The sequence below is a fragment of the Myotis lucifugus genome, unplaced genomic scaffold (assembly GCF_000147115.1).
Source record: "Myotis lucifugus unplaced genomic scaffold, Myoluc2.0 scaffold_1898, whole genome shotgun sequence".
Lineage (NCBI taxonomy): Eukaryota > Metazoa > Chordata > Mammalia > Chiroptera > Vespertilionidae > Myotis > Myotis lucifugus.
Window position 1 is genome coordinate 13867 of NW_005872946.1, and position 21075 is coordinate 34941.

The 21075-nt window shown below is 58.1% G+C and overlaps 1 protein-coding gene across 1 annotated transcript in view; it reads left to right on the forward strand.

Moving 5' to 3' along the window:
* UPB1 (beta-ureidopropionase 1) overlaps positions 1 to 20358 on the forward strand; it is a gene marked incomplete at its 3' end in the record, with an annotated part of 22278 nt that extends 1920 nt beyond the window's left edge. Inside the window, exons 2-8 of the mRNA XM_006108207.2 lie at positions 2288 to 2459; positions 6248 to 6335; positions 11977 to 12071; positions 14432 to 14593; positions 16580 to 16749; positions 19390 to 19471; positions 20316 to 20358. Coding sequence (XP_006108269.2) covers positions 2288 to 2459; positions 6248 to 6335; positions 11977 to 12071; positions 14432 to 14593; positions 16580 to 16749; positions 19390 to 19471; positions 20316 to 20358 — 812 coding nt within the window. The remainder of the gene's footprint in view (positions 1 to 2287; positions 2460 to 6247; positions 6336 to 11976; positions 12072 to 14431; positions 14594 to 16579; positions 16750 to 19389; positions 19472 to 20315) is intronic.
* Between the last annotated feature and the right edge of the window lie 717 nt (positions 20359 to 21075).

A 21075-nucleotide genomic window follows, 5' to 3' on the forward strand; every position in this document is an offset into this window, starting at 1 on the left:
GGGAGCTGGGCTCCCGTCCTGTGAGACGTGCCTGGACCCTGGGTGGAGAGGTAGGGGCCCAGGAGAAGGGCCTGGAAGGTGTTTGGGCCAGGACAGGAAGTGGTGGGCTTTCCTCCTTGAGGTTAGAGGTGAGCCCACGAGGGGTGGGGGCCTCAGTAGCAGGATGTGGGGTGGCGGGGCAGACCCCCAACTATAGGGACCAAGGGAAGGTGTGGGCAGCACAGATCCTCCCCCGCCCCCCCCCCCGCCCCTTGTGTGAGGTTGGGCTCATTTCCTGGTCTCTGCCCTTCCTCCGTGGTGGCTGGTCTGTGCCCCACCACATCGCCCGGCCACACCTTTGGTGGGCACAGCCCATGTTGAAGGAATGGGGCTCAAGGGTTGAATGGGTTCTCCAAGGCTTGGCGATGAACCCCCTGGATAACACCAGGGCGGGGGCATCTTGCTGAAGGGGAACGTTGAGGACAGGTAGAGCCCTAAGAAAGTGGAAGGGCCTGGCCCGCGTCGCCTCAGGCCTAGGAGAGAGAGTGTCTGCAGGGACTGAGAGGTGGTGGTGGGAAGACGGGGAGAGCAGACAGCTGTGGGCAGTGGGTCGGGAAAGATGGCCGGGGGCGGAGGGACGTCATCCAGGTGATGGTTATCTCGGGGCTGGCACACCTGAGACGAGACCTCCTCCACCTGCTCTCTTCCAGGCGTGAGCCCGCAGGCTGAGGACGGGGCGCCAGGGCCTCCCCACAGGGTGGTGCGGCTCCCTGGCCGTGGGCCTGAGGGACGCAGAACTCCCTTCTCCGTCTCCTTCTCCGTCCACCACGGGGCCTGGGCCTGGGGCTGAGCCTGCGGGATGGAGGGGCCCCTGCCGGAGGGAAGGGCCGTCTCTGAGGCAGTCACAGGGAAGGGGGCGAGGTGTGGGCACCGCTGTTATTTCTAACCTGCGAAGCGAAAGGAACTGATTGTCAGGGGCGGAGCCCATCTCGGCAGCTGTCAGGGCTGTCATGTGGGAACTGCCTGGCAGGGGGCGGCGGCAGGGGCCTGGGCTGACAGGCCTGTGATTTTGAAAGAAACATCTTGAAGAAAGTGACTTCAGGTGGGAGGGAAATATTATTATTAGATAATGGCTGTCAGGTTGTTTTTTGATGTGTTCCCTGGGTATTTCATAACCATCGCGTCCCCAGATGGCAAGGCCTGCCCGGCCGGGGCCACACCTCGTGCCCTGTGGGTTTCACCCCAGCACCGAGCGCGCCGCAGGCCGAGGAGGTGTTTGCCACGGGGCCAACGGTCGCTCCGGTGGGAGGCTCCGTAAATCATCCACTGGCCTTGGTTAATAAGCCACAAACCAGGGGCGCTCGGGCCTTCAGCCTGGACATGTGGGCCCTCGCCAGGCCCACCCAGCCCTGAGCGAGGGATCGTCTCCGCCCCCCATCCCTCGTGCCCCCGCATTTCCCCCCCCTACCTCGCACTTCGCGGGAGCAGCAGCAGACAGACGGTGGGGATCCCGGGAGACGTGCAGTCCTCGGTGGTGAAGGGCCGCAGGGCCCTCTGTGCCGCTCTCAGTCCCGGCCTCTCCACCCAGCTGTTTCCTGAGCCCGGTTCTCCACAGCCCCCTCTCATCACAGCGCACCCTCCCCAGGCTCAGCAGAGCCCTCTGAGTCTAGTCCACAGGCATTTGGGGGGATCCATTCCCTCGCTCCTGTGCTGATTGCTGAGACTCCATCTGCACCCTGATTCAGCGACTCCAAAACACCAGCTCCTGACCAGTCTCCCTGCCCCCCCCCCCCCCCGCCTCCCTTGGCCAGGTCTGACCTCTGCCACCTGCTGGGATGTCCCCAGTGACCATCGCCTCAGTGCCGTGTCTGTGTGTCCATTCTCAGCCGTCCAGGCCCACCCCCTCCTCCAGGCCCCACTCCAGCTCCCCACACGTGCGCCCCGCCATTGGACTGCTCTATGTACCTTCTTTTTTCTTTAAATATATATATTTTTAATGATTTCAGAGAGGAAGGGAGAGGGAGAGAGATAGAAACATCCACGATGAGAGAGAATCATGGATCGGCCGCCTCCTGCACGCCCCATACTGGAGATCAGGCCCGCAATCCGGGCCTGTGCCCTGACAGGGAATCGAACCCTGACCTCCTGGTTCCTAGGTCGATGCTCAACCCCTGAGGCACGCCGGCCGGGCTCCGTGCGCCTGCCTGCCAGGGCACGACACCTCTTCCCTGCCTGGTGAATGCCTCTGGGACGGGGAATTGAAATTCAGCGCATGCCGATCGTCTCCCTCTTCTTTCTGCCCATTCAGGAAGCTCGACCTGCCCAGCCGGGCTTTGGAATCGGCCGCTGAAGGGGACTTTGAGCTGCAGGGATACGCCTTCGAGGCGGCCGAGGAGCAGCTGCGGGGCCCGCGGACCGTGCGCGTGGGGCTTGTGCAGAACAGGATCCCGCTGCCCGCGGAGGCCCCTGTGGCCAAGCAGGTGCGGCTGCTTTGGCCCCTAAATAGACACACGGGCCGGGCCCGCTCGGTGTTTTGGACGCGTCCACAGCCCCTGCCGGCCACTTGGTCTCGGCCAGCAGGTCCATCGAGTGCCCAGACACCTCTGCCCTGGCCGCCCCCTTCTCTCCTGTCTGTGTCTGTCTGTCTGTCTCTCTCTCTCTTCCTCTCTTCTTTTTTCTTCTGCCTCCTCCCCTTTCTCTGCCTTCCTGTCCCTTCTCATGGTTCTTTCCACCTCCACCTCTGCTTCCTCTTCTGCGTTGATCTGTGGCTCCATTTTCCCCTGGGGATGGTGCCCTCATGGCTGGTTCGAACTCTCCACGGAATCCGCCTCTCAGCCTCCGCCAGCCCACACCAGTCAGGACCCGCCCGCCTGTCCCATGTTCCTCCGCCTCGTCCCTCGGGCTGGGACTCACTGTACCCAGGTGTCTGTCAGCTGATGGTGCCGCAGGGTTGCGGGAATGTGATAGGCGTTTGCTTACAAGGACTCTCCACGGGACAGCTAGTTCTTTAGGTTTCTTCCCTAAAGAAACCTGTTGTTGCAGGCGCGGGCGGGGTGTTGTGTACACGTCCTCACAGCTTTCCTCCAGCTGCTCGAACCTCCCAGCTCGCTCGGCAGAGGCGCCCTCCGGCTGCCACGCGCGCTTGGGTTTCTTAGGGTTCTCGAGACCCCGGGGATCAACTGGGTTCCAGGTCGGGTTTCTGCGTTGTCCTCACATCGGTTCTTCTGCTTTTTATTATTATTATTATTATTAATATATTTTTATTGGATTCAGAGGGGGGAGAGAGAGAGAGAGAAACACCAATGAGGAGAGAGAATCATGGATCGGCTGCCTCCTGCACGCCCCCCCACTGGGGATCGAGCCCACAACCAGGGCAAGTGACCTGTCCCAGAATAGAACCCTGATCTGGTTCATAGGTCGACGCTTAACCGCTGAGCCCCGCCGGCCAGGCCTTCCTCCGCTTTGGTTGGATTAAAAGGTTTCTGATTTTCAGATGAGTTGATTGTCAGCATGTCTCCTTGACGGTCCCAGGTTGTCAGGTTGTCAGGGGCCGGGGTGCTGCACACTCAGCCCCGGCAAACATCCCTGGGGCCGGGTGCGAGGCTTGCAGGGAGAGAGCGCCCTGACGAGTTCGTGCTCTCTGGTGTTGAGCTGCTTCCCGGGTCTCTTTCTCCGAGCAAACGCCGCTGAGCGTCTCCCCGGAGCCAGCCATGGTGCTGAGGACGCAGGGAAGGTGGGGACACTCTCCTCCTGGGGTCATGGGAGCGACAGGCGGTGGAGGGCTGTGACGGCGCAATGGGAACCGCTCCGCCGCAGGGGCACCCCGATACTCCCGGGAGACGCTCCCCTCGGTGGGTGACACGGAGAGCTCATCCAGGGAGGGTGGCGGAGGGGAGGGGAAAGCACATTCCTGGCCCCAGGCACGGCTGAGAAAGCGAGTCATTCAATGATGAGCTACACACAGGAGAATAGAAGTGGCAGGCCCTGGCCAGTGTGCTCAGTGGATAGAGCCTTGCCCTGTGGACCCCGAAACGTCCCGGGTTCGATTCTGGTCAAGGGCACATACCTCAGTCAGGTTGCAGGCTCCTCCCCGGCCCAGGCCTGGTCGGGGTGCGTGCAGGAGGCAACCAATCGATGTGCTTCTCTCACATCAATGTTCCTCTCTGTGTTTCCCTCTCTCTTCCACTCTCCCTAAAAATCAATGGAAAAATATCCTCGGGTGAGGATAACAAATAAATAAAGTTTAGAAGTGGCAGGATGAGGCTTTCCTGAAGCCTGGAATGCGGGACTGGGGCGGGGGACGGGGGGGTGGAGGTGAGGGAGTGGACTGTGTCCTGGGATGAGGGAACAGTTAAACCAGGGGATGTCCTGTGTGTGGTAGGCCCACTGGGTGCCCCCCCCTATCTTGCAGTAACCACCATCCTCATAGCAAGGCAACCCCAGGAGGCAGGCAGCGTTCTCCCCATTCTCCAGTCAAGTAAACCGAGGCTGAGGAAGGCTGTAGCGAGGGTGCGAGGGACCCCAGAGCCTCTGCAGCTCCCCCTTTTCGTGTAGATTTTGGGCCTGATGACAGAATGCGCTGTCAGAGCCTCCCGACCCTGCTCGTCCTCCAGCAGCTGAGCCGGTGGGGGGTGTGGCTTCCTGTGGGCTGGGAGGAGTTCTACAAGGGTCGCCACCACTGGAACTCCTATGCTCTCATCCCGGGTTTTATTTATTTGTAGGGAATTTCTATAAATTGACTTGAGCCCAAACTGACAACATCGCCAGGAAGCAAAATCGCAAACCTTGCCCCCGAGAAGAGCCGTCTGCAGTGTGTTCTGTGCGCTGGAAACTAAGGGGCAATGCGAGGAGGGTCACATGAGAGGGGGCGGGGGGCAAGGCAGGAGCTGGATGGCAGGTCGTTCCCAAGTTTCCACGCCCTACGCCCTACGGAGGGCTGTTCCGCTTCTGAGCGGGCGGAGAGGGTCCTTTCAAAGACGGGCTCACCTAGACGCCCGGGGACCAGGGCAGGGTGCAGGGCCTGCTCACGACAAAGACAACCTTCTGCCGAGGAAGGAGCAGGCCTGAGGAGTGACTGCCCACAGGACCTGCCCAGTGAGGGTTTGTGATCAGACCACCCTGTGAAGTCAGCCCCTTTTGTCCTCAGTTCCCCCTTGCGGTCGGAAGTCGGTCGGAAGAAGGCGCTGATGACCAGCTCCGGCTTGGATAGTGCGGTCTCAGCTCTAGGAAGTCTCATTCCTAGGAAATCTCAGTGTCAACATCCTCTTGCTGACCTTGGGGGGCGGGGCGGTCCGGTCACCATGGAATGTGAGTTGAGGCCGAGTTTTCCCCAAAAGGGCAAGGGCAGGTACATGGAAGACAGTCAGCACTCGGGACCATTTCCCTCCCGGGAACCATCATGATCCGAGTCTTGCTGTCTGTCTCATTTTTCTGTATTTTGCATCTAGTATAACATTTCCATAAGCCATAGCAAGAGCATTAACAGTTATCTGATACGCACGTGTTCAGTAATCCTAAACAGTTGGATTATATAGAAAAACCCAATGAACAGATATAAGGATTATGGCTAATATCGTGAGCAGGCAGAGAAAGACAAACAAAATAGTTTCTGAGTTCAGCATCAATCCGTGGGTGTGTGCACAGGCCTGTCAGTGCCTTGGGGTAGCTGTCTCCCTCTGACGCCACAGCTTCTCATCCGAGAGGAGCCTTCGATGCCCCTGTGGGCAGAGGCAAGGTTAGGGGTCCGTTCAGGTCGGGTGCCTGATACAGTCCCTTCCATCCAGGTTGGAGACTGCCTTTATTTGATGTCCTTTCCAAGTTCACCCAGTTTGACGCCGGGTGGGGCACAAGGGGCCCGTGCTGGCACCCAGCTCCGGGTCTGGGCCTGCGGGGTGGTCCTGGGCAGGCTTCTTTAAAATCCTGCCAGCAGCCCGAGCCGATTTGGCTCAGTGGATAGAGCATCGGCCTGCAGACTGAAGGGTCCCAGGTTCGATTCCAGTCAAGGGCACGTGCCCGGGTTGCAGGCTGGATCCCCGGGAGGGGGTGTGTTAGGAGGCAGCCAATCAATGGTTCTCATCATTGATGTTTCTATCTCTCCCTCTCCTTTCCTCTCTGAAATACACGTACATAAATCCTGCCAGCATATGTCGATGTAAGAAACGTCCACATTTGTAGAGAACTTTTGTGAGTTTATTTGAGCCAAACTGATGATACTGCTAGGAAGCGAGGTCTCACATGCTCCCCTAATCCTTGATTTTTAAATTGCCAGGTCTCCGCCCTTCACAGGCGCATAGAGGCCATCGTGGAGGTGGCTGCGATGTGCGGAGTCAACATCATCTGCTTCCAGGAGGCCTGGAGTAAGTCTCTGGGGGCGGGGAGGGGGGGGGGCTTTCTCAGCCGCCCTTGGGCAATACTGAGTTATCTCCATGTTGATAAGGGCCTGCTCCGTGGTTTTTAAAAAGTCTCCTTTCTTTTCTCATCCATAGAAAGTTTCTTTGTCAACAAAACCAGGAACCCAGGAAGCCCAGCCTCTCTCCCTCCCTCTCACACGCCCCAGTCTGTGTCACCTGGTCCTATCAGTTCTTCCTCCCAAATCCTTCTGAATCTGTTTTCACTTCCTCCTCTTGTTAATCCTCACCCGAGGATATTTTTCCACCGATTTTTAGAGAGAGTGGGAGAGGGCCGGGGAGGAGCCTGCAACCGAGGTACGTGCTCCCCGACCAGAATGGAACCTGGAACCCTTCGGTCTGCAGGTCGACGCTCTGTCCACTGAACCGAACTGGCCAGGGCCCCTCCGCCTCAGCACTGCCCAGGCCCCAGGCCTCAGGCGCCGTCACAGGGGCGTCTGTAATCGCCTTCAGCTGGGCTCCTGGTGCCCTGGGCTTCTTTCCCTGAACAGCTTTCTGTTAGCCCTGGAACTGGCTTTGTGTTCTGCATCCTTGCCGCAAATTCTACCCCAGCTCTCTGCCAGTTTCCTAAAGCTGTCTGTTGGTTTCATCTCCTGGAAGGCACGTGGCCCGTGGCCTTCTGACTCTCTCGGGTCTGAGCTGGGTGTCCCCTCTGCTGGCCAGGGTCCTCCTGGGATTCCCCATCACAGTCATCCTGGGGAGTCCCTTTGCCGCGCTCTTGTATGCTCCCATCCACGCCTTCCTCTTTCTTGGTTTGCTCCTTCATTTAGGTGGAGTACAGTTGATCCCTGAATAACGTAGATTTGACCTGTGAGGGTTCACTTATACATGATTTTTTTTTTTTTCATCTAAACAGGCAACCTAAACTTACAGTATCAATAAATACAGCACAGTACTGTCCTGTAAATATATTTTTCCTTTTCTTAATAACATTTTCTTTTTCTCTAGCTTACGTTATTGTAAAAAGACAGTATATAATATATATAGCACACAAAATATGTGTGAATCGGCTGTTTACGTTCTCAGGAAGGCTTCCGGTCAGCAATAGACTATCAGTCGTTAAGTTTTGGGGGAATCAAAAGTTATACGAATATTTTCAACTGCTGGTGGGGTTGTTGCCTCTAACCCCTGTGTTTTCAGGGTCCACTACAGTTCCCTGAGAAAGAACACACAGGAGGTAACCTTTTGGGGACCTTGCACATCTGAAAATATGTTTCTCCTACGACTTGGTTGATAGTTTGGTTGGGTATAGAATTCTAGGTCAGCAATCCTTTTCCTTCAGAAGTTTAAACACCTTGCTCCATGGTCTTCCAGCTTCAGGTAGTTTTCTCCATAAGGTTGTAGGAGCTTCTCTTTCTCTCTAATACTTTGAAATTGCATAATGACATGCTGTTGTATCTATTTTAATCCACTATTTTAAGCACTCCATGCGTTATTTCAGTCTAGAAATTTGGGTCCTTCAAATCTAGGAAATTTTCTTATATTGTTTCATTAGTGATTTTCTCCCCTCCTTTTTTTCTCTGCTTTCTTCCTGATCTCTTGCTATTAGGATATTGGAACTCTGGGCTCAATCCCTATTTTTTTAATGTTTCGTTTTGTGTTTTTTTTTACATCTCTGTCTCCCCCCCCCCCCCCAATTCCCTGGTAGATTTTATCTAATTTGGCATTCAGCCTGCTATTTAGTCTTTGGTTTCTGCTCTCATATTTTGACCTTATCAGAGTTCTTTTGGTCTGAAAGTTCCTTTTTTATCACATCCTGTTTTTATTTTATAATTGCACTATCTTCTCTTATCTCTGAAGATATTAAGTAGTATTTTTTTTTCTTCCTACATCGTCCTTTCTTACTCCTTTTGGTCTTTTCGCCCCTGATGGATTCTATTTTCAGACTTGGGGGTGAACAAGCTGATTGCCATCTCTGAGTTTGTAGGACGGGTTTCTTCACCGAGCTTCATGGTAGGATGACCCAGTTTCACTCTTGGTTATGCAATCCCCCACGGTACTGTCTCCAGGTCATTCTCTGCAGACTGGTCAGATGCTCGAGAGGATCCCTCTAATCTCCTGCCAAGAAGAGAAGGAGAACAGGGGTCCAGAACGCTGATGTTTACTTACTCCCTCTGCTTTGGACACTGTGCTGTTCTCTGTCCTGGTCTCCCCAGGGCCTGAGACCCTCTGCCTATCTCTCTCTGGAGAATGAGCCCGTGGCCTTGTGCAGGGGCGGGTGGGGCGCATCCCAGCCTCTTCTAGTAGAGGATGGATCTGGGCCTCCCACTGCTTCTTAAACAGACTTTCCACCGATCCTTCCTGTTTGTCACCCCTTCCTGCGTCCCGACCTTCAGAGCTACGCGGCGTCTCTGGCTCCTGAGCTTTCGAGGGGCCTGTGGTGAAGGGTAGGGTGCCTCCCGGGCTCCTCCGCGGCATCTCTGGCTCCTGAGCTTTCGAGGGGCCTGTGGTGAAGGGTAGGGTGCCTCCCGGGCTCCTCCACGGCCGGAGGGACTCCGTTTTCTCAGTCCCCCAAGATGTCCTCTCCAGCCTCCTGTGTTGTGGCTGTTGTCCCTCTACCAGTGCCCATCCCTGGTGGTTTCTACCTTCACATAAAAATCGCTGTGCTGACATGCAGATGGGGTGTCAGGAAAGAATCACAGTGCGAGTCCAGTCTGCCATCTGTACCCAGGCGTTTCTCTCAAGTTTTCCACATTTCTGGTTGCATGTCACTTCCGATTTTCCTGGCTCTTCCCTTAGACTCCAAGCCCCGCGAGGCCAGCCTGGGTGTCGCTCATTTGTTTCATTGTGTGATAGCCCACGTTCTGTTTATTCATTCCTCCACCCCGTGTTTTTCTTCAGCGGCTTGAACAATCCCCGGTACATGACAGACACTAAAACATAGTTATGGGTGGTTTAACCAACTCTCTCCCCTCTGCTGGATCTGGAAAACTCCCACTCATCCATCACGGCCTCACACAGGCACCTTCTCCTCGAGGGGCCCAGGGGACACCCCGACACAGAATGGGGCATTCGGTGGCGTCATGGCAGCCGCACCGGGTCACCCTTCAGCTGCTCTTTAGGCGGCAGCTCCTGCCGGCAGGACCAGCTCTAGGCTCACAGCCTGACTTGGGGAGTGTTGGTTCAATGAATGGGGAACCCCCTTCCCCTCCAGCCAGCCTCCCCCTCCTCCGCCCCACATCCTTCTTTTGAAAGTTTGTTTACATGGCGGTGGTTGTGTAAACAGGAAAGGAAGCCATTAACATGGGGAGAGTGGAGAGGAGAGATTGGGAGCGCGCCTCCCTCTGAAATGAAATCGGGAGGGAAGTGTTATTCTCTGGGGGCGCCGAGTTGCCCCTAATGCTCTGAAAGCCGAGAAGGAACGCTCATTAAGGACGGGGCTTGCTGTCAACAGCTCCTCTGTTGGCTTCCTCCAGACAGTTCATCTCTCTTCGCTGAAGAGGAGCCTGGGGAGTCTTGAGCCTGCTGCCAAGGCCCCCTCCGGGCTGCTGCTGGCAGAGCCTGGCGCCCACTTAGCCACCTCCCTGGCCACCACCCCTGGCTGCTGAGAGGGTGGCGGTGCCGCTGGTGACCTCTTTGCCCTTGACATCATCTTCGTCCCAGGCTTCCTGGGCCTGGAAGGAATGGGGACGCTAAGGATTCTCTTCCTTCTCCGTGGGGTGAGGAGGGTCAGGTCTGCTTCGCAGGGGTGTCTGGGAACAGGCTGCCTATGACTGGGTGTGACACTGTGCTGGGCACGTGGCCTGTGTTCGGGGGAGGTTGACGACGATGATCACGCCCAACAGGTTGCAACCAGTTAAATCACTGACCGGTCACATCACACAGCTACCCATACCCCTCCCCACAGGGCGCCAGACAGCAGCGTCGGGAAGGCCTGCTGGGCTCATCTCCCTGAAAGACATGAACTCGGTTATCAGGAGGGGGCAGATTGACAGGGCGGATGGAGTTGGTCCAAACAAAGAATTTAATATATATATTTTTTATTGATTTTTTTACAGAGCGGAAGGGAGAGAAAAAGTTAGAAACATTGATGAGAGAGAGAAACATCGATCAGCTGCCTCCTGCACACCCCCTACTGGGGATGTGCCTGCAACCAAGGTACATGCCCTTGACCGGAATCGAACCTGGGACCCTTCAGTCCGCAGGCCAATGCTTTATCCACTGAGCCAAATCGGTCAGGGCCAAACAAAGAATTTAACTGTCCCAGAAGAGAAAGACAGACAGACAGATGGCTCAGTGGGCAAAGGGTACGAACAAGACAGCCTAGAGGACACATGCAGAAGGCCAGGGACCACCGGCAGGCTCACGCCATAAGACGGGAAGGTCCTGAAGAGTGTGGCTCAGGCCACAAGGGATGGAACACCCTCAGCCAGCCTCATCGCGGTGCCCCTCCTCCCCTGCAATTTTGTATTTATTTTAAAAATGGATTTCAGAGAGGAAGGCAGAGGGAGAGATGGAAACATCAGTGATGAGAGAGAACCATGGATCGGCGGCCTCCTGTGGATGGAGCCCACAACCCAGGCCTGTGCCCTGACCGGGAGTCAAACCGTGACCTCCTGGTTCATAGGTTGATGCTCAGCCACTGAGCCACGCCGGCCGGGCGGAAACCGCCATTTTGAACCTGGTATGCAGTGTTCTTTGAACTGTCATTACATACCTATGCACCCACTATCCGAAAAGAGAGCGAACAAAAGTCAGTGCGTTTAATGAAATTCCCTATTGAATTAGCCCCCGGGTGGCATCTAGCCAGAGAGCATAGGAACGCCGTCGTGTGCCATATCCTGGCATTTCCATCAGCGGCAGACCGCGTGCAGACGGCGGTCCCATAAGATGAGCGCGGAGCTGAGAAAGTCCTATGGGCACGAAATTAGACATTTTTAAGCGTAAAAATATCTATGATGTTATCACCTTCAGAAAATGTGACATATGAAGTTTTGAAGCTTGTTGTCCATACAACATAATAGCACACATATCACATGGCCTGTATATCAGCATACGTGTAACTCCATCGATTGGAAGAAATCCGCATCATTAACCGGTGCAGCTAGCGTTCCTCCATCTGTGGGCCTTCGAGCGGCTCCCCTCTCTCCGCTCCTGTGACTAATGCTGCTGGGACACGGGAGGGTAGATGTCTGTTCAAGTCTGTGCTGCGATTGTTGGTGAGGCATCTGCCTCGCCTCGTTTTGCTATGAAGCCCGAAAGCTTAGGGCAGGGGTCCTCAAACTACGGCCCGCGGGCCACATGCAAATACAAATATTGTATTTGTTCCCGTTTTGTTTTTTTACTTCAAAATAAGATATGTGCAGTGTGCATAGGAATTTGTTCATAGTGTTTTTTTAAACTATAGTCCGGCCTTCCAACGGTCTGAGGGACAGTGAACTGGCCCCCTGTTTAAAAAGTTTGAGGACCCCTGGCTTAGGGTCTGTCCTTTGTCCATAGCGGCGGGGGTGGGGGGGGGAGCGGGGAGACTTGGAAGCCAGCCCGAGGCACTCAGGGCTGCGTGCTCTTGTGGGGAGCCCCTGCTGCCAGGCCACGGAGCCCCCGCAGAGGCCCTGAGCGCGGGGTGTGATGCTGACCTTTCCTCTCGCAGCCATGCCCTTCGCGTTCTGCACGAGAGAGAAGCTCCCGTGGACGGAGTTTGCCGAGTCAGCCGAGGACGGGCCCACCACCAGATTCTGCCAGAAGGTAGGACCTCACCTGCTGCCCTGGCATCAGCTGCCAGACACGTGCGGGGCGCCGAGCGAGGCCACGGCCGCTGGGCGTGGCCCTCGCCAGGGGAAGGCACCTGCCTGCTGCTTGTTGTGCCAGCTCAGATTAGATAAGGCTACTTACTGTCCTTTGATAAAAGTGGTACTTTCCCTTAAAATCATGGCGTTTCGGAGCCAGAAGAGCCCCTAATGGCTTTTTCAGGTAAGGGAGCTTCAGCCAGGGGAGTGGGGGTGGCCCGGGCGACCCCGTGGCAGGCTCTGTAGCGGCACGTGGGGGCCAGGGACAAAGTGGACCCTTGTCCAGCACTCCGCTGGTCCGCCTGCTGTCCGCCCGGGTTATGTAAGCCCCTCTGCATGCCCCGTCTTCCTCCATTAGAAACTGGCCTTCATTTTTCTTGATTAAAACCTCATAAGACGTGTTGTAGGGTCTCATTTATATGAAATGTCCAGAATAAGCAAATCACAGAGGCAGAAAGCAGATTAGTGGTTGCCCGGGGCTAGACAGCGAGGGGGTGGGGAGCGACTGCTACTGGGTCTGGGGTTCCCACTTGAGGTCGTGAGAATGCGCCACCATTAGATTGTGGTGGCGGCCGCACAGCTCTGAGCGCGCACTGAAGACCACCGAGGGGCACGCTGAGCAAGAACGGATTTTATGCTCCGGGAATGGGATCTTCGTGAAACTGCCACCCCAGGCGCCCTTACGGTGCAGAGGTTACAGATTGGAGCTCATCCCCACAGGAGAGGCCAAATGCCTCTCATTCTCAACAGAAAAGAATCCTCTCCTTCCTCCACATCCCGTTCCAGAGTGTCTGCGTATCTTGGGGGGTTTTCCAAGCAGAACTGAAATCATGGTGAATCTGTCAGTACCTCGTTGTGATTCCAAACACCAGTGTTCTGAGGCTATTGGGGCGGGGGGCGGGGGCCATCTCTCAGTCACCAGGCGGTTGATTCTATGCTGTGGGAGGAAAGAGTGCTGGGCTGGTTAGGAGGCGACTGCAGCTGGCACGCCTGCACCAGGCCTGGAGGAAGAGGAAAGGAAGAGTGGGAACGAGAAATGGCACCAGGGGACGCCTGTCTGCATGGAGAGGGGCCTGGGGACGCACGGCCACCGCTATATGCTCATAGCTTCGCCTTCCACCCCGTGCCTTCCCTCCCTCCTGCCTTTAAGGCCAGAGGTAACGGCAGGCTAGTTAGAGTCGAAGACAAATGATTGGCTAGTTAGAGTCGAAGACAAATGATTGGCTAGAGTTGAAGATAAATGATTGGCTAGTTAGAGTCGAAGACAAATGATTGGCTAGAGTTGAAGATAAATGATTGGCTAGTTAGAGTCGAAGACAAATGATGGGCTAGAGTTGAAGACAAATAATTGGCTAGTTAGGGTTGAAGAGAAATGATTGGCTAGAGTTGAAGACAAATGATTGGCTGGGGCTGTTCATCCCACTGGTCCTCAGGCCCTAATGATGTTCTTATTTGAGACAAAGGAATTCAGTATCAGAGAGCCTTTCTATGAATATCTATACAAAGTAAGATGATTGTTCCTTTATTTTTTATTGTATTAAAAACACATAACATGGAATTTACCATCTTAATCCTATTTAAGTGTCCAGCTCAGCATATACACTCATCGTGCTGTGAATAAATCTCCAGAACTTTCCCATCTCGTCAATCTGAAACTCGGTTCCCATTGAACACCTCCCCTCCGCCCGCAGCCACTGGTAGCTGTGCTTTCACTTTCTGCTTCCGAGTCTGACTACTGTAGATACTGCACCAACGTGGACTCACACGGTGCATGTTTGTCCTCCTGCAACTGGCTTATTTCACTTAGCGTGATGTCCTCGGGGTTCACCCATGTTGTAGCGTCTGTCAGAACCCCCTTCCTTTTTAAGACTGAATAGTACTCCATGGTGTGGCCATACCCTTCACCCACAGGCAGGCACTGGGGCTGCCTCCACCCTTTGGCTGTGGTGAATAGTGTTGCTGTGAACCGTGGGGTGCGAATAGCTTTTCGAGACTCTACTTGCCATGTTCTGGGTCTCCACCCAGCAGTGGAATTGCTGGATCCTGTGGTAATTCCATGTTCTTAATGTTTGAGGAGCCGCCATGCTGTTTGCACAAGGGCACACCATTTCACATCCCCCCCAGCAGTGCTCAAGGACAGCAATCGCACCCGTGTCCCTGAGCTCGGGCCTCGGGGCCGCACGGGCACTCCGTCCTCCCAACGCCAAGTGCTGGCTCTGAACCGAGGCCCGTTATCTGGAAGAAGCGCTGAATTATTCAGTAGGAACCCACGGCCGTTGATTGGAAAGTCGGACGGGGCCCTGTCTCTCCTTTTCCCAGCTGGCGAAGAAGCACAACATGGTGGTGGTCTCGCCGATCCTGGAGCGGGACGGAGAGCACGGGGACGTGCTGTGGAACACGGCCGTCGTCATCTCCAACTCCGGCGCCATCCTGGGCAAGACCAGGAAGAACCACATCCCCAGAGTGGGCGACTTCAACGAGGTGAGCCACCCTCCCACGGCCAGCCCAGCCTGCTCCCTCACCCTCGTCCAGCTCAGGGGGTCTTTCTGTCCGGAAGTTCTGTGCCCCGTGGTGTCACATCATGTGACGCTAGCGCACAGTGGGGCTGCAGGGCTCGGGGGCCTCCCCATATAGCCCTGCATCGCATGAGTGCCTAGGATTCAGGGGTTAGGGGACTCCTGGGAGAGTCCAAAACACCTTTAGCACAGAGGCTTTTTATTTTTTTTAATATCACCTGATCTGGTTCCTGAAATTCTCCTTTGAAGTAAGTAGTAGGTAAATTAAACCAAAACCAATCGTGCACAAATGGGAACCAATCCCGGCGGCCGCTTGCAGGCTGTGAGCTCCTCGCCTTTCACGCTCTATCCTTGTGTGGAGGGCGGGGTTCTTGTCTCTGCTCCTGTGGGAACGGAGTGAGCCACTGCCACACGCGGGTGACACTGGGCGGATGTGTGCGTCTCTGCACACGTGTCAGGCGGGGCCTCGGGCCTGTGATCAGGGGCTCAGTCACGGGAGCTGTTCTGATTGGTTAATGCTAATCGGTGGGTTGGTAGGATGGAGAGGGTGGGCCTACGAAGGAGGGACATGAACTCCGACTAGAACCCAAGATCTGAAGTCTGAGCAGCTGTTCCGGCTGCGGCGGCCCCAGTCCACCAGGATCCTCCCTGACTGTGGGGGCCCCGCCGCTCTCGGCTGGTCACACAGAGGAGGAAGGATCCGCAGAGCCAGCGAGGCCCCGGGGTGGGGGGGTCGGGGCGGGGGGAGGCACAGCGTTGCTCAGTGACAGCTGGACGGGGCAGGACAATGTGCCCTCGCCTGTTTACCCTGGATTAATCGTTAGCTCTGGAGATAGAAGGGCTTGTCTCCACGCCCCAGGATCTGCGTCGGCGTCCACCCGTGGGCACACCCCGGTCGCTGCCCCTGCTGCGTGTCCAAACGGACGGGAGGGAGTGAAATGCTCCGGGAGAGGTCGGCTTAGGACCCCGGCCCACCCTCTGCCCCCCACAGCGTGGCCTCCCGCCTGTCTGCCTGTAGGGACCCCGCAGCCTGCGCAGGGAGCCCAGGGACATGGTAGGGATGAGCCCTCTCAGGGCAGGAGTTCCAGGCTCAGGCTGGCCTTCATGAGTGGCAGGTCACGTGCCCACTGAGGCTCCCACCTTCCCCCCCCCGCGTGGGCGGGGGTTGCTCTTGATGAGCTCCGGTCCCTTCAGCTCTAACCTTTATTTTGTAAACATATTTTTATTGATTTCAGAGAGGAAGGGAGAGGGAGAGAGAGGGAACATCAATGATGAGAGAGAATCTTCGATCGGCGGCCTCCTGCACGCCCCACACTAGGGGTCGAGCCCACAACCCAACCCGGGCCTGTGCCCTTGACCGGGAATCGAACCGTAACCACTGAGCCACACCGTCTAACCTTTATAGGAACATGTGACTGGTGAGGACATTGACCAGCTCACGTTAACACTGACCAGACCTCAACCTTTTGTTGCACTGAGACCGAGACCTCACCAACGCTGGGCCTTGAGATACTGAGGGAAGTTGGTTGGGGTGTTTTTCTGACGTCACAAAAGAAACTGCGGGTGAATGCGGGAGCCCCGGGGATTTCCCCTGGGCTGGCTCCTCGGCTATTATGTCGGGGTTCTCTGTGCTTTGTTTGTTTTGGAGACACTGGAGTTTCAAACTTAAAGGCGAGCCACACGCCGAGGGGCACTTCTGGAGAACTGGCGATATTTGTTTTTTTCTGCCGAGTCTCAGGACAGGGAGCTCTCACAGCTCAGAGGCTTCAGCACATGGCCCGGCTGGTGGGGCTCGGTTGGTTGGAGCATCGTCCCATGGACCAGTCAGGGCACAGGCGCAGGCTGTGGGCTCGATCCCCGGCCAGGGTGCGTGCAGGAGGCAGCCGGTGGGTGTTTCTCTCTCTCTCCCTCTAAAAGGGAAACAGATCCAGCCCCGGCCTTTGTCTTCCAGTCCACCTACTACATGGAGGGCAACCTGGGCCACCCCGTGTTCCAGACGCAGTTCGGAAGGATCGCGGTGAACATCTGCTACGGGCGGCACCACCCCCTCAACTGGTTCATGTACAGCGTCAACGGGGCCGACATCATCTTCAACCCCTCGGCCACCATCGGGGCGCTCAGGTTCCCGGGCAGCGGGCATCTGGAGGGTGTGGGGCGCTCAGGTTCCCGGGCAGTGGGCATCCGGAGGGTCTGGGGCGCTCAGGTTCCCGGGCAGCGGGCATCTGGAGGGTCTGGGGTGCTCAGGTTCCCAGGCAGCGGGCATCTGGAGGGTCTGGGCGCTCAGGTTCCCGGGCAGCGGGCATCTGGAGGGTCTGGGGCGCTCAGGTTCCTGGGCAGCGGGCATCTGGGAGGGTCCTCGGAGGTGGTTTGGGGAACAGGCAGGTGCCACCACCAGGATGTCTAACAAATCTGAGCCCGGGGCCTGTGTGTTGTGTGTTCAGCCAGCTTTTCCGTGACACGGAGACCACACCCAACGCCACATGCCCATTGCAGCCCCCTCAGGGCTGCCCTCTGTGCGGTGCTGCTACACTTGGCTATGACCCTGAACCTCGAGATGATAAGAATCCCCCACTCACCCCCTTCGTCGTCAGGATTGAAAAGCCCTTCTCCAGGGCCAGGGCAGGGCGTGTCTGGCCAGCGTCAGCTCCTCCCGCCACAGCCCCAGTCTCTTTTCTGCAGCACCCAGTGCACGGACGGCAGGCACCTGGGCAAAAAGCAAGCGAGGGAGTCGGAGCGGAGGGTCCTTAACGCCAGCCCGCGGTCTGAACCTTGTTTTTAACCAGCAAAGCGTTTTCTTCTTGTTCATCCTCACCTGAGGGAATTTTCCCATTGATTGTAGAGCATGGAAGGGAGAGGGAGAGTCAGAGAGAAACATCCACGTGAGAGACACACATCGATGGGTTGCCTCCTGCACACGCCCCACCAGGGCCCAGGCCAGGGAGAAGCCTGCAACCGAGGATACATGCCCTTGACCGGAATCACACCCAGGACCCTTCAGTCCGCAGGCCGACGCTCTATTCACTGAGCCACTCCGGCCAGGGCTTGCCGTGCTTTTCCGATGAACTGGGTCACCCTGACGGTCACACGCAGCCCGTGTGGTGGAAGCTCTGCCACGGACGTGCGCTCATCAGAAAGCCGCCGCCCCAACCACCCCCCCTCCCCCCCGGCTGCGGTTCGCCTCCCCCTCTGAGTATTTTTAGGGGCTCGCGGAGCCGTGCTGGGAACTCGGCCGATGTCCCCATGGCCCCGCTGGGCTCCGTGTGACTCCCGCACGTGCTGGGCTCTCACGAACCCCCAGCTTCCTTTCCCTCGCTCGTTGCGAGAGCCCGAGTGTGCCGCCAGCTGTGGGTTTGAGTCCTACGCAGCACATCCTCCCCGGAGAATTGCAAGGGAGACGTTGTATGCCGCTCGCCCTGCGACTGTCTGTGTCATCCCTGCAAATGTCACTTACGGGCGTGTTTCTGTAAAGATCCTTTCTTCAAAGTTCTGTCAGCTCCGCCTAGCAGCTGGGGAGAAGCAGCAAATGAGCCCCTCAATCAAGCCGGCGATTGTTGTCTGCCAGCCGCGTGAGTCCTGAGCACGAGGCTGTGGCAGCGCCGCCCCCTCCGCCTCCTCCCGGTTTAAACCAGGTGCTGCCGACGACGGGAGAGAAGGTTCCGGGCGCTCAGCTCCCGTCGCTCAGTCTTTCCGAGCGGGCATCACGCCCGTCAATCCAGAACCTCCGCGATGCTCCTCAGACAGGAGATAATTATCGGCCGCGTGGCTCAGGGGTTGAGCGTCAACCCAGCAACCAGGAGGTCACGCCTCGATTCCTGTCAAGGGCACAGGCCCAGGTTGTGGGCTCGATCCCCAGTGTGGGGCGTGCAGGAGGCAGCTGGTCAATTATTCCCTCTCATCATTGATGCTTCTATCTCTTTCTCTCCCTCTCCCTTCCTCTCTGAAATCAATAAAAATATATTTTAAAAAGAGAGAGAGAGAATCAGCGACCAGCAGGCCCACCGAGCTCCGTGGCACACTGTGGTTGGTGGCCGGAGGAGGACAGGGTCTCTGGTTGGGGCCACGTCCCCTCCCTGTGCAGGTGCTGGGCTGAGGGCAGCCAGAGCTCAGCTGCTCTGGTGGCTGCCTGCTTCCTGGGCCACTAGGAGAACAGGGAACCTCTGCTTAGACGCTCGGGGTTCGGAAGAGGAAACGGAAAGGCCCTGGGAAAGGGGACCCGCTCCGGGGAGGTGACGCCTGCTGCAGGACCTACCCTTCCCCGGCCCTCGCTCCCTCGGGGTCCCTCCTGCCTGGCCGGACCCTCTCCATGCGCGGCTGCTTCGCCAGGCGACACAGGGGGCGAGCGGCGGGGGGAGGGGGGGGAGCCTTCGCAGGGGCCGTTCCGGGTGAGGCTCTGCCCAGCCTGGGGGGCGGGCTCCTCACCGCCCGGAGGAGGGGAGGGAGGAGAAGTAGGAGGTGTGGAGTCCGGCCTCGCAGCCCCCTCTGGAAGCCTCGTCTGCAGGGCCATTCGGTCTCTACTATCCATCTCCCTTCGAGGGGTTTTCAGAAAAGGAAACTGAGGCTCCTGCCTGCAGCTGGCCTCCCTAAGGGCTGCCCGGGCCTGAGCACGGGGTCACCCACAGGCACAGCGAGTCTCCCTGGCTGTCCCCGCCCCCGCCCTTCCAACCCCCAAAGGCCGGGAAGGCTGGCAGCGGCCGCAGCTCCGGGCCGAGCATCCGTCTGGCTGGGAAGCGGCAACCTGTTCCCCCCGTTCTTCTCTCACAGCGAGTCCATGTGGCCGATCGAGGCCAGGAACGCGGCCATCGCCAACCACTGCTTCACCTGCGCCATCAACCGCGTGGGCAAGGTGAGGCCGCGGGGCTGCTCCTGGGCACGCAGGGGCGTGAGGGGGACAGAGCCACACGCTGCGGGCTCCTGCGGGCGGGCGGGGCAGCCTCTGCAGACGCGCCGGCCATCGGGAAGGCCGCTGTCTGCCGCCCGGGACATGGCGCACCTCTCCTCCCGCCCCCCCTCCGTGCGCCGCGGGTCCCAGGGCCGGGAGGAGCTGTCTTGCTCTGTTACCTGTGGAGACAGCAGCAGTCTCTCCTCCAGTTCTGCCTGGTCTGGTTTTAGCGGAGACCGTTTGAAAGGCTCTCGCCGCGTGCACTGAGGACCTGGTGGTTGGTTCCCCGCGGGCCCCACGCACGGGATGATCCCGGCTGCCAGACACGGTGCCCTCGTCACTCAGTAACACCCCTCCTGCTCGCCCAGCGGGGCGCACACTCACAGAACACGGGTCGGTCTGAGAGGACCCCGGTGTCCACACGAAAGGGGTCTCACCTCTGACAACAGAGGGGAACTTGGTGTTTCTTTAACCTGCCGTGCTGTGGCCCTTAGACTTTGGTGAAGAGACAAACTCCCCTCCTCAGCCCCTCACGCCCGGGGCCTCCGCGGGGTCTCCCTGCAGAGTGGCACCTCCCGGAGGCACAAGCCGGGGCTGGGCCTGGCTGCCGGGTTCCCCGCTGGCTGGCTGCCTGGCCTGCATCCCGCCCAGGGCTGGGCCTGGGTGGGGACGTGTGATAAGCCCTGCTGGCCCCTGGGCATCGGCCAGTCCTCCCGCTGCAGCGTTTCCGACTCCGCCCCGCCCGCCGGGTGATGAACAGGGCAGTGGTGCCACCTACAGGCCCGGCTCACCGTGGTTTTGTCCGCAGGAGTACTTCCCCCACGAGTTTACCTCTGGAGACGGGAAGAAAGGTACGCTGTGTCCCTGAGCCTCCACAGGGGCTGCCGGCAGGCGGGGGCCTCGCTTCTCCCTCTCGGCCCCCTCGACTCCGGCTCCCTCGCCCACAGCGGGGGGCCTGTGCGGCCGGGATGGGCAGGCAGTCCTGGGCTTGTGACCGCCTCCCTCCCCGGGTGGGGACCAGAGGGGTTGGATTGGACACCCTCCTCCCCTCCCTCGGGACTGGGGTGCCAGACCCCCTTCCTCTCCTCTGTCCCCGTCCGCCCACCCCCGCCCTGACCCGTACAGACGCCCGGTCACTGGCAGGGATGGCCTTGGGGTCCTGGAACCCACACCACATCTCTGCCAGGAACCCCTCCTCCCGGTCCGTCTGCCTGGCCAGGAATGTGGGGGAGAGGCCCCCTCGCTGAGGAGGGTCCCCTGGGAGGCTCTGGTGGTGCCCTGGGAGCCCGAGGTGGGGGGCGGGGTTAGTTCCCAGGAAAGCCCCCCTGAAGGGCCCGGAGATCCCCTCGAGGCCCAACTCCAGGCTCCAAGCCCCGCTGCCTCCCTGCAGCCGGGGGAGTGGGGGGTGGGGGATGAGGGCCCTGGGCACCTGCTCTGCCCTGGTCCCTGCGGGGCCCTGCCCTCCCCCACCTGCTGCTGGCAGGCCTGTGGGGGCGGGCTGTCAGCCCACTTTCCTGGGGCCAGGGCGGGAGCGAGGGCACCGTGACGGCTTGCGGGGCCACCACAGG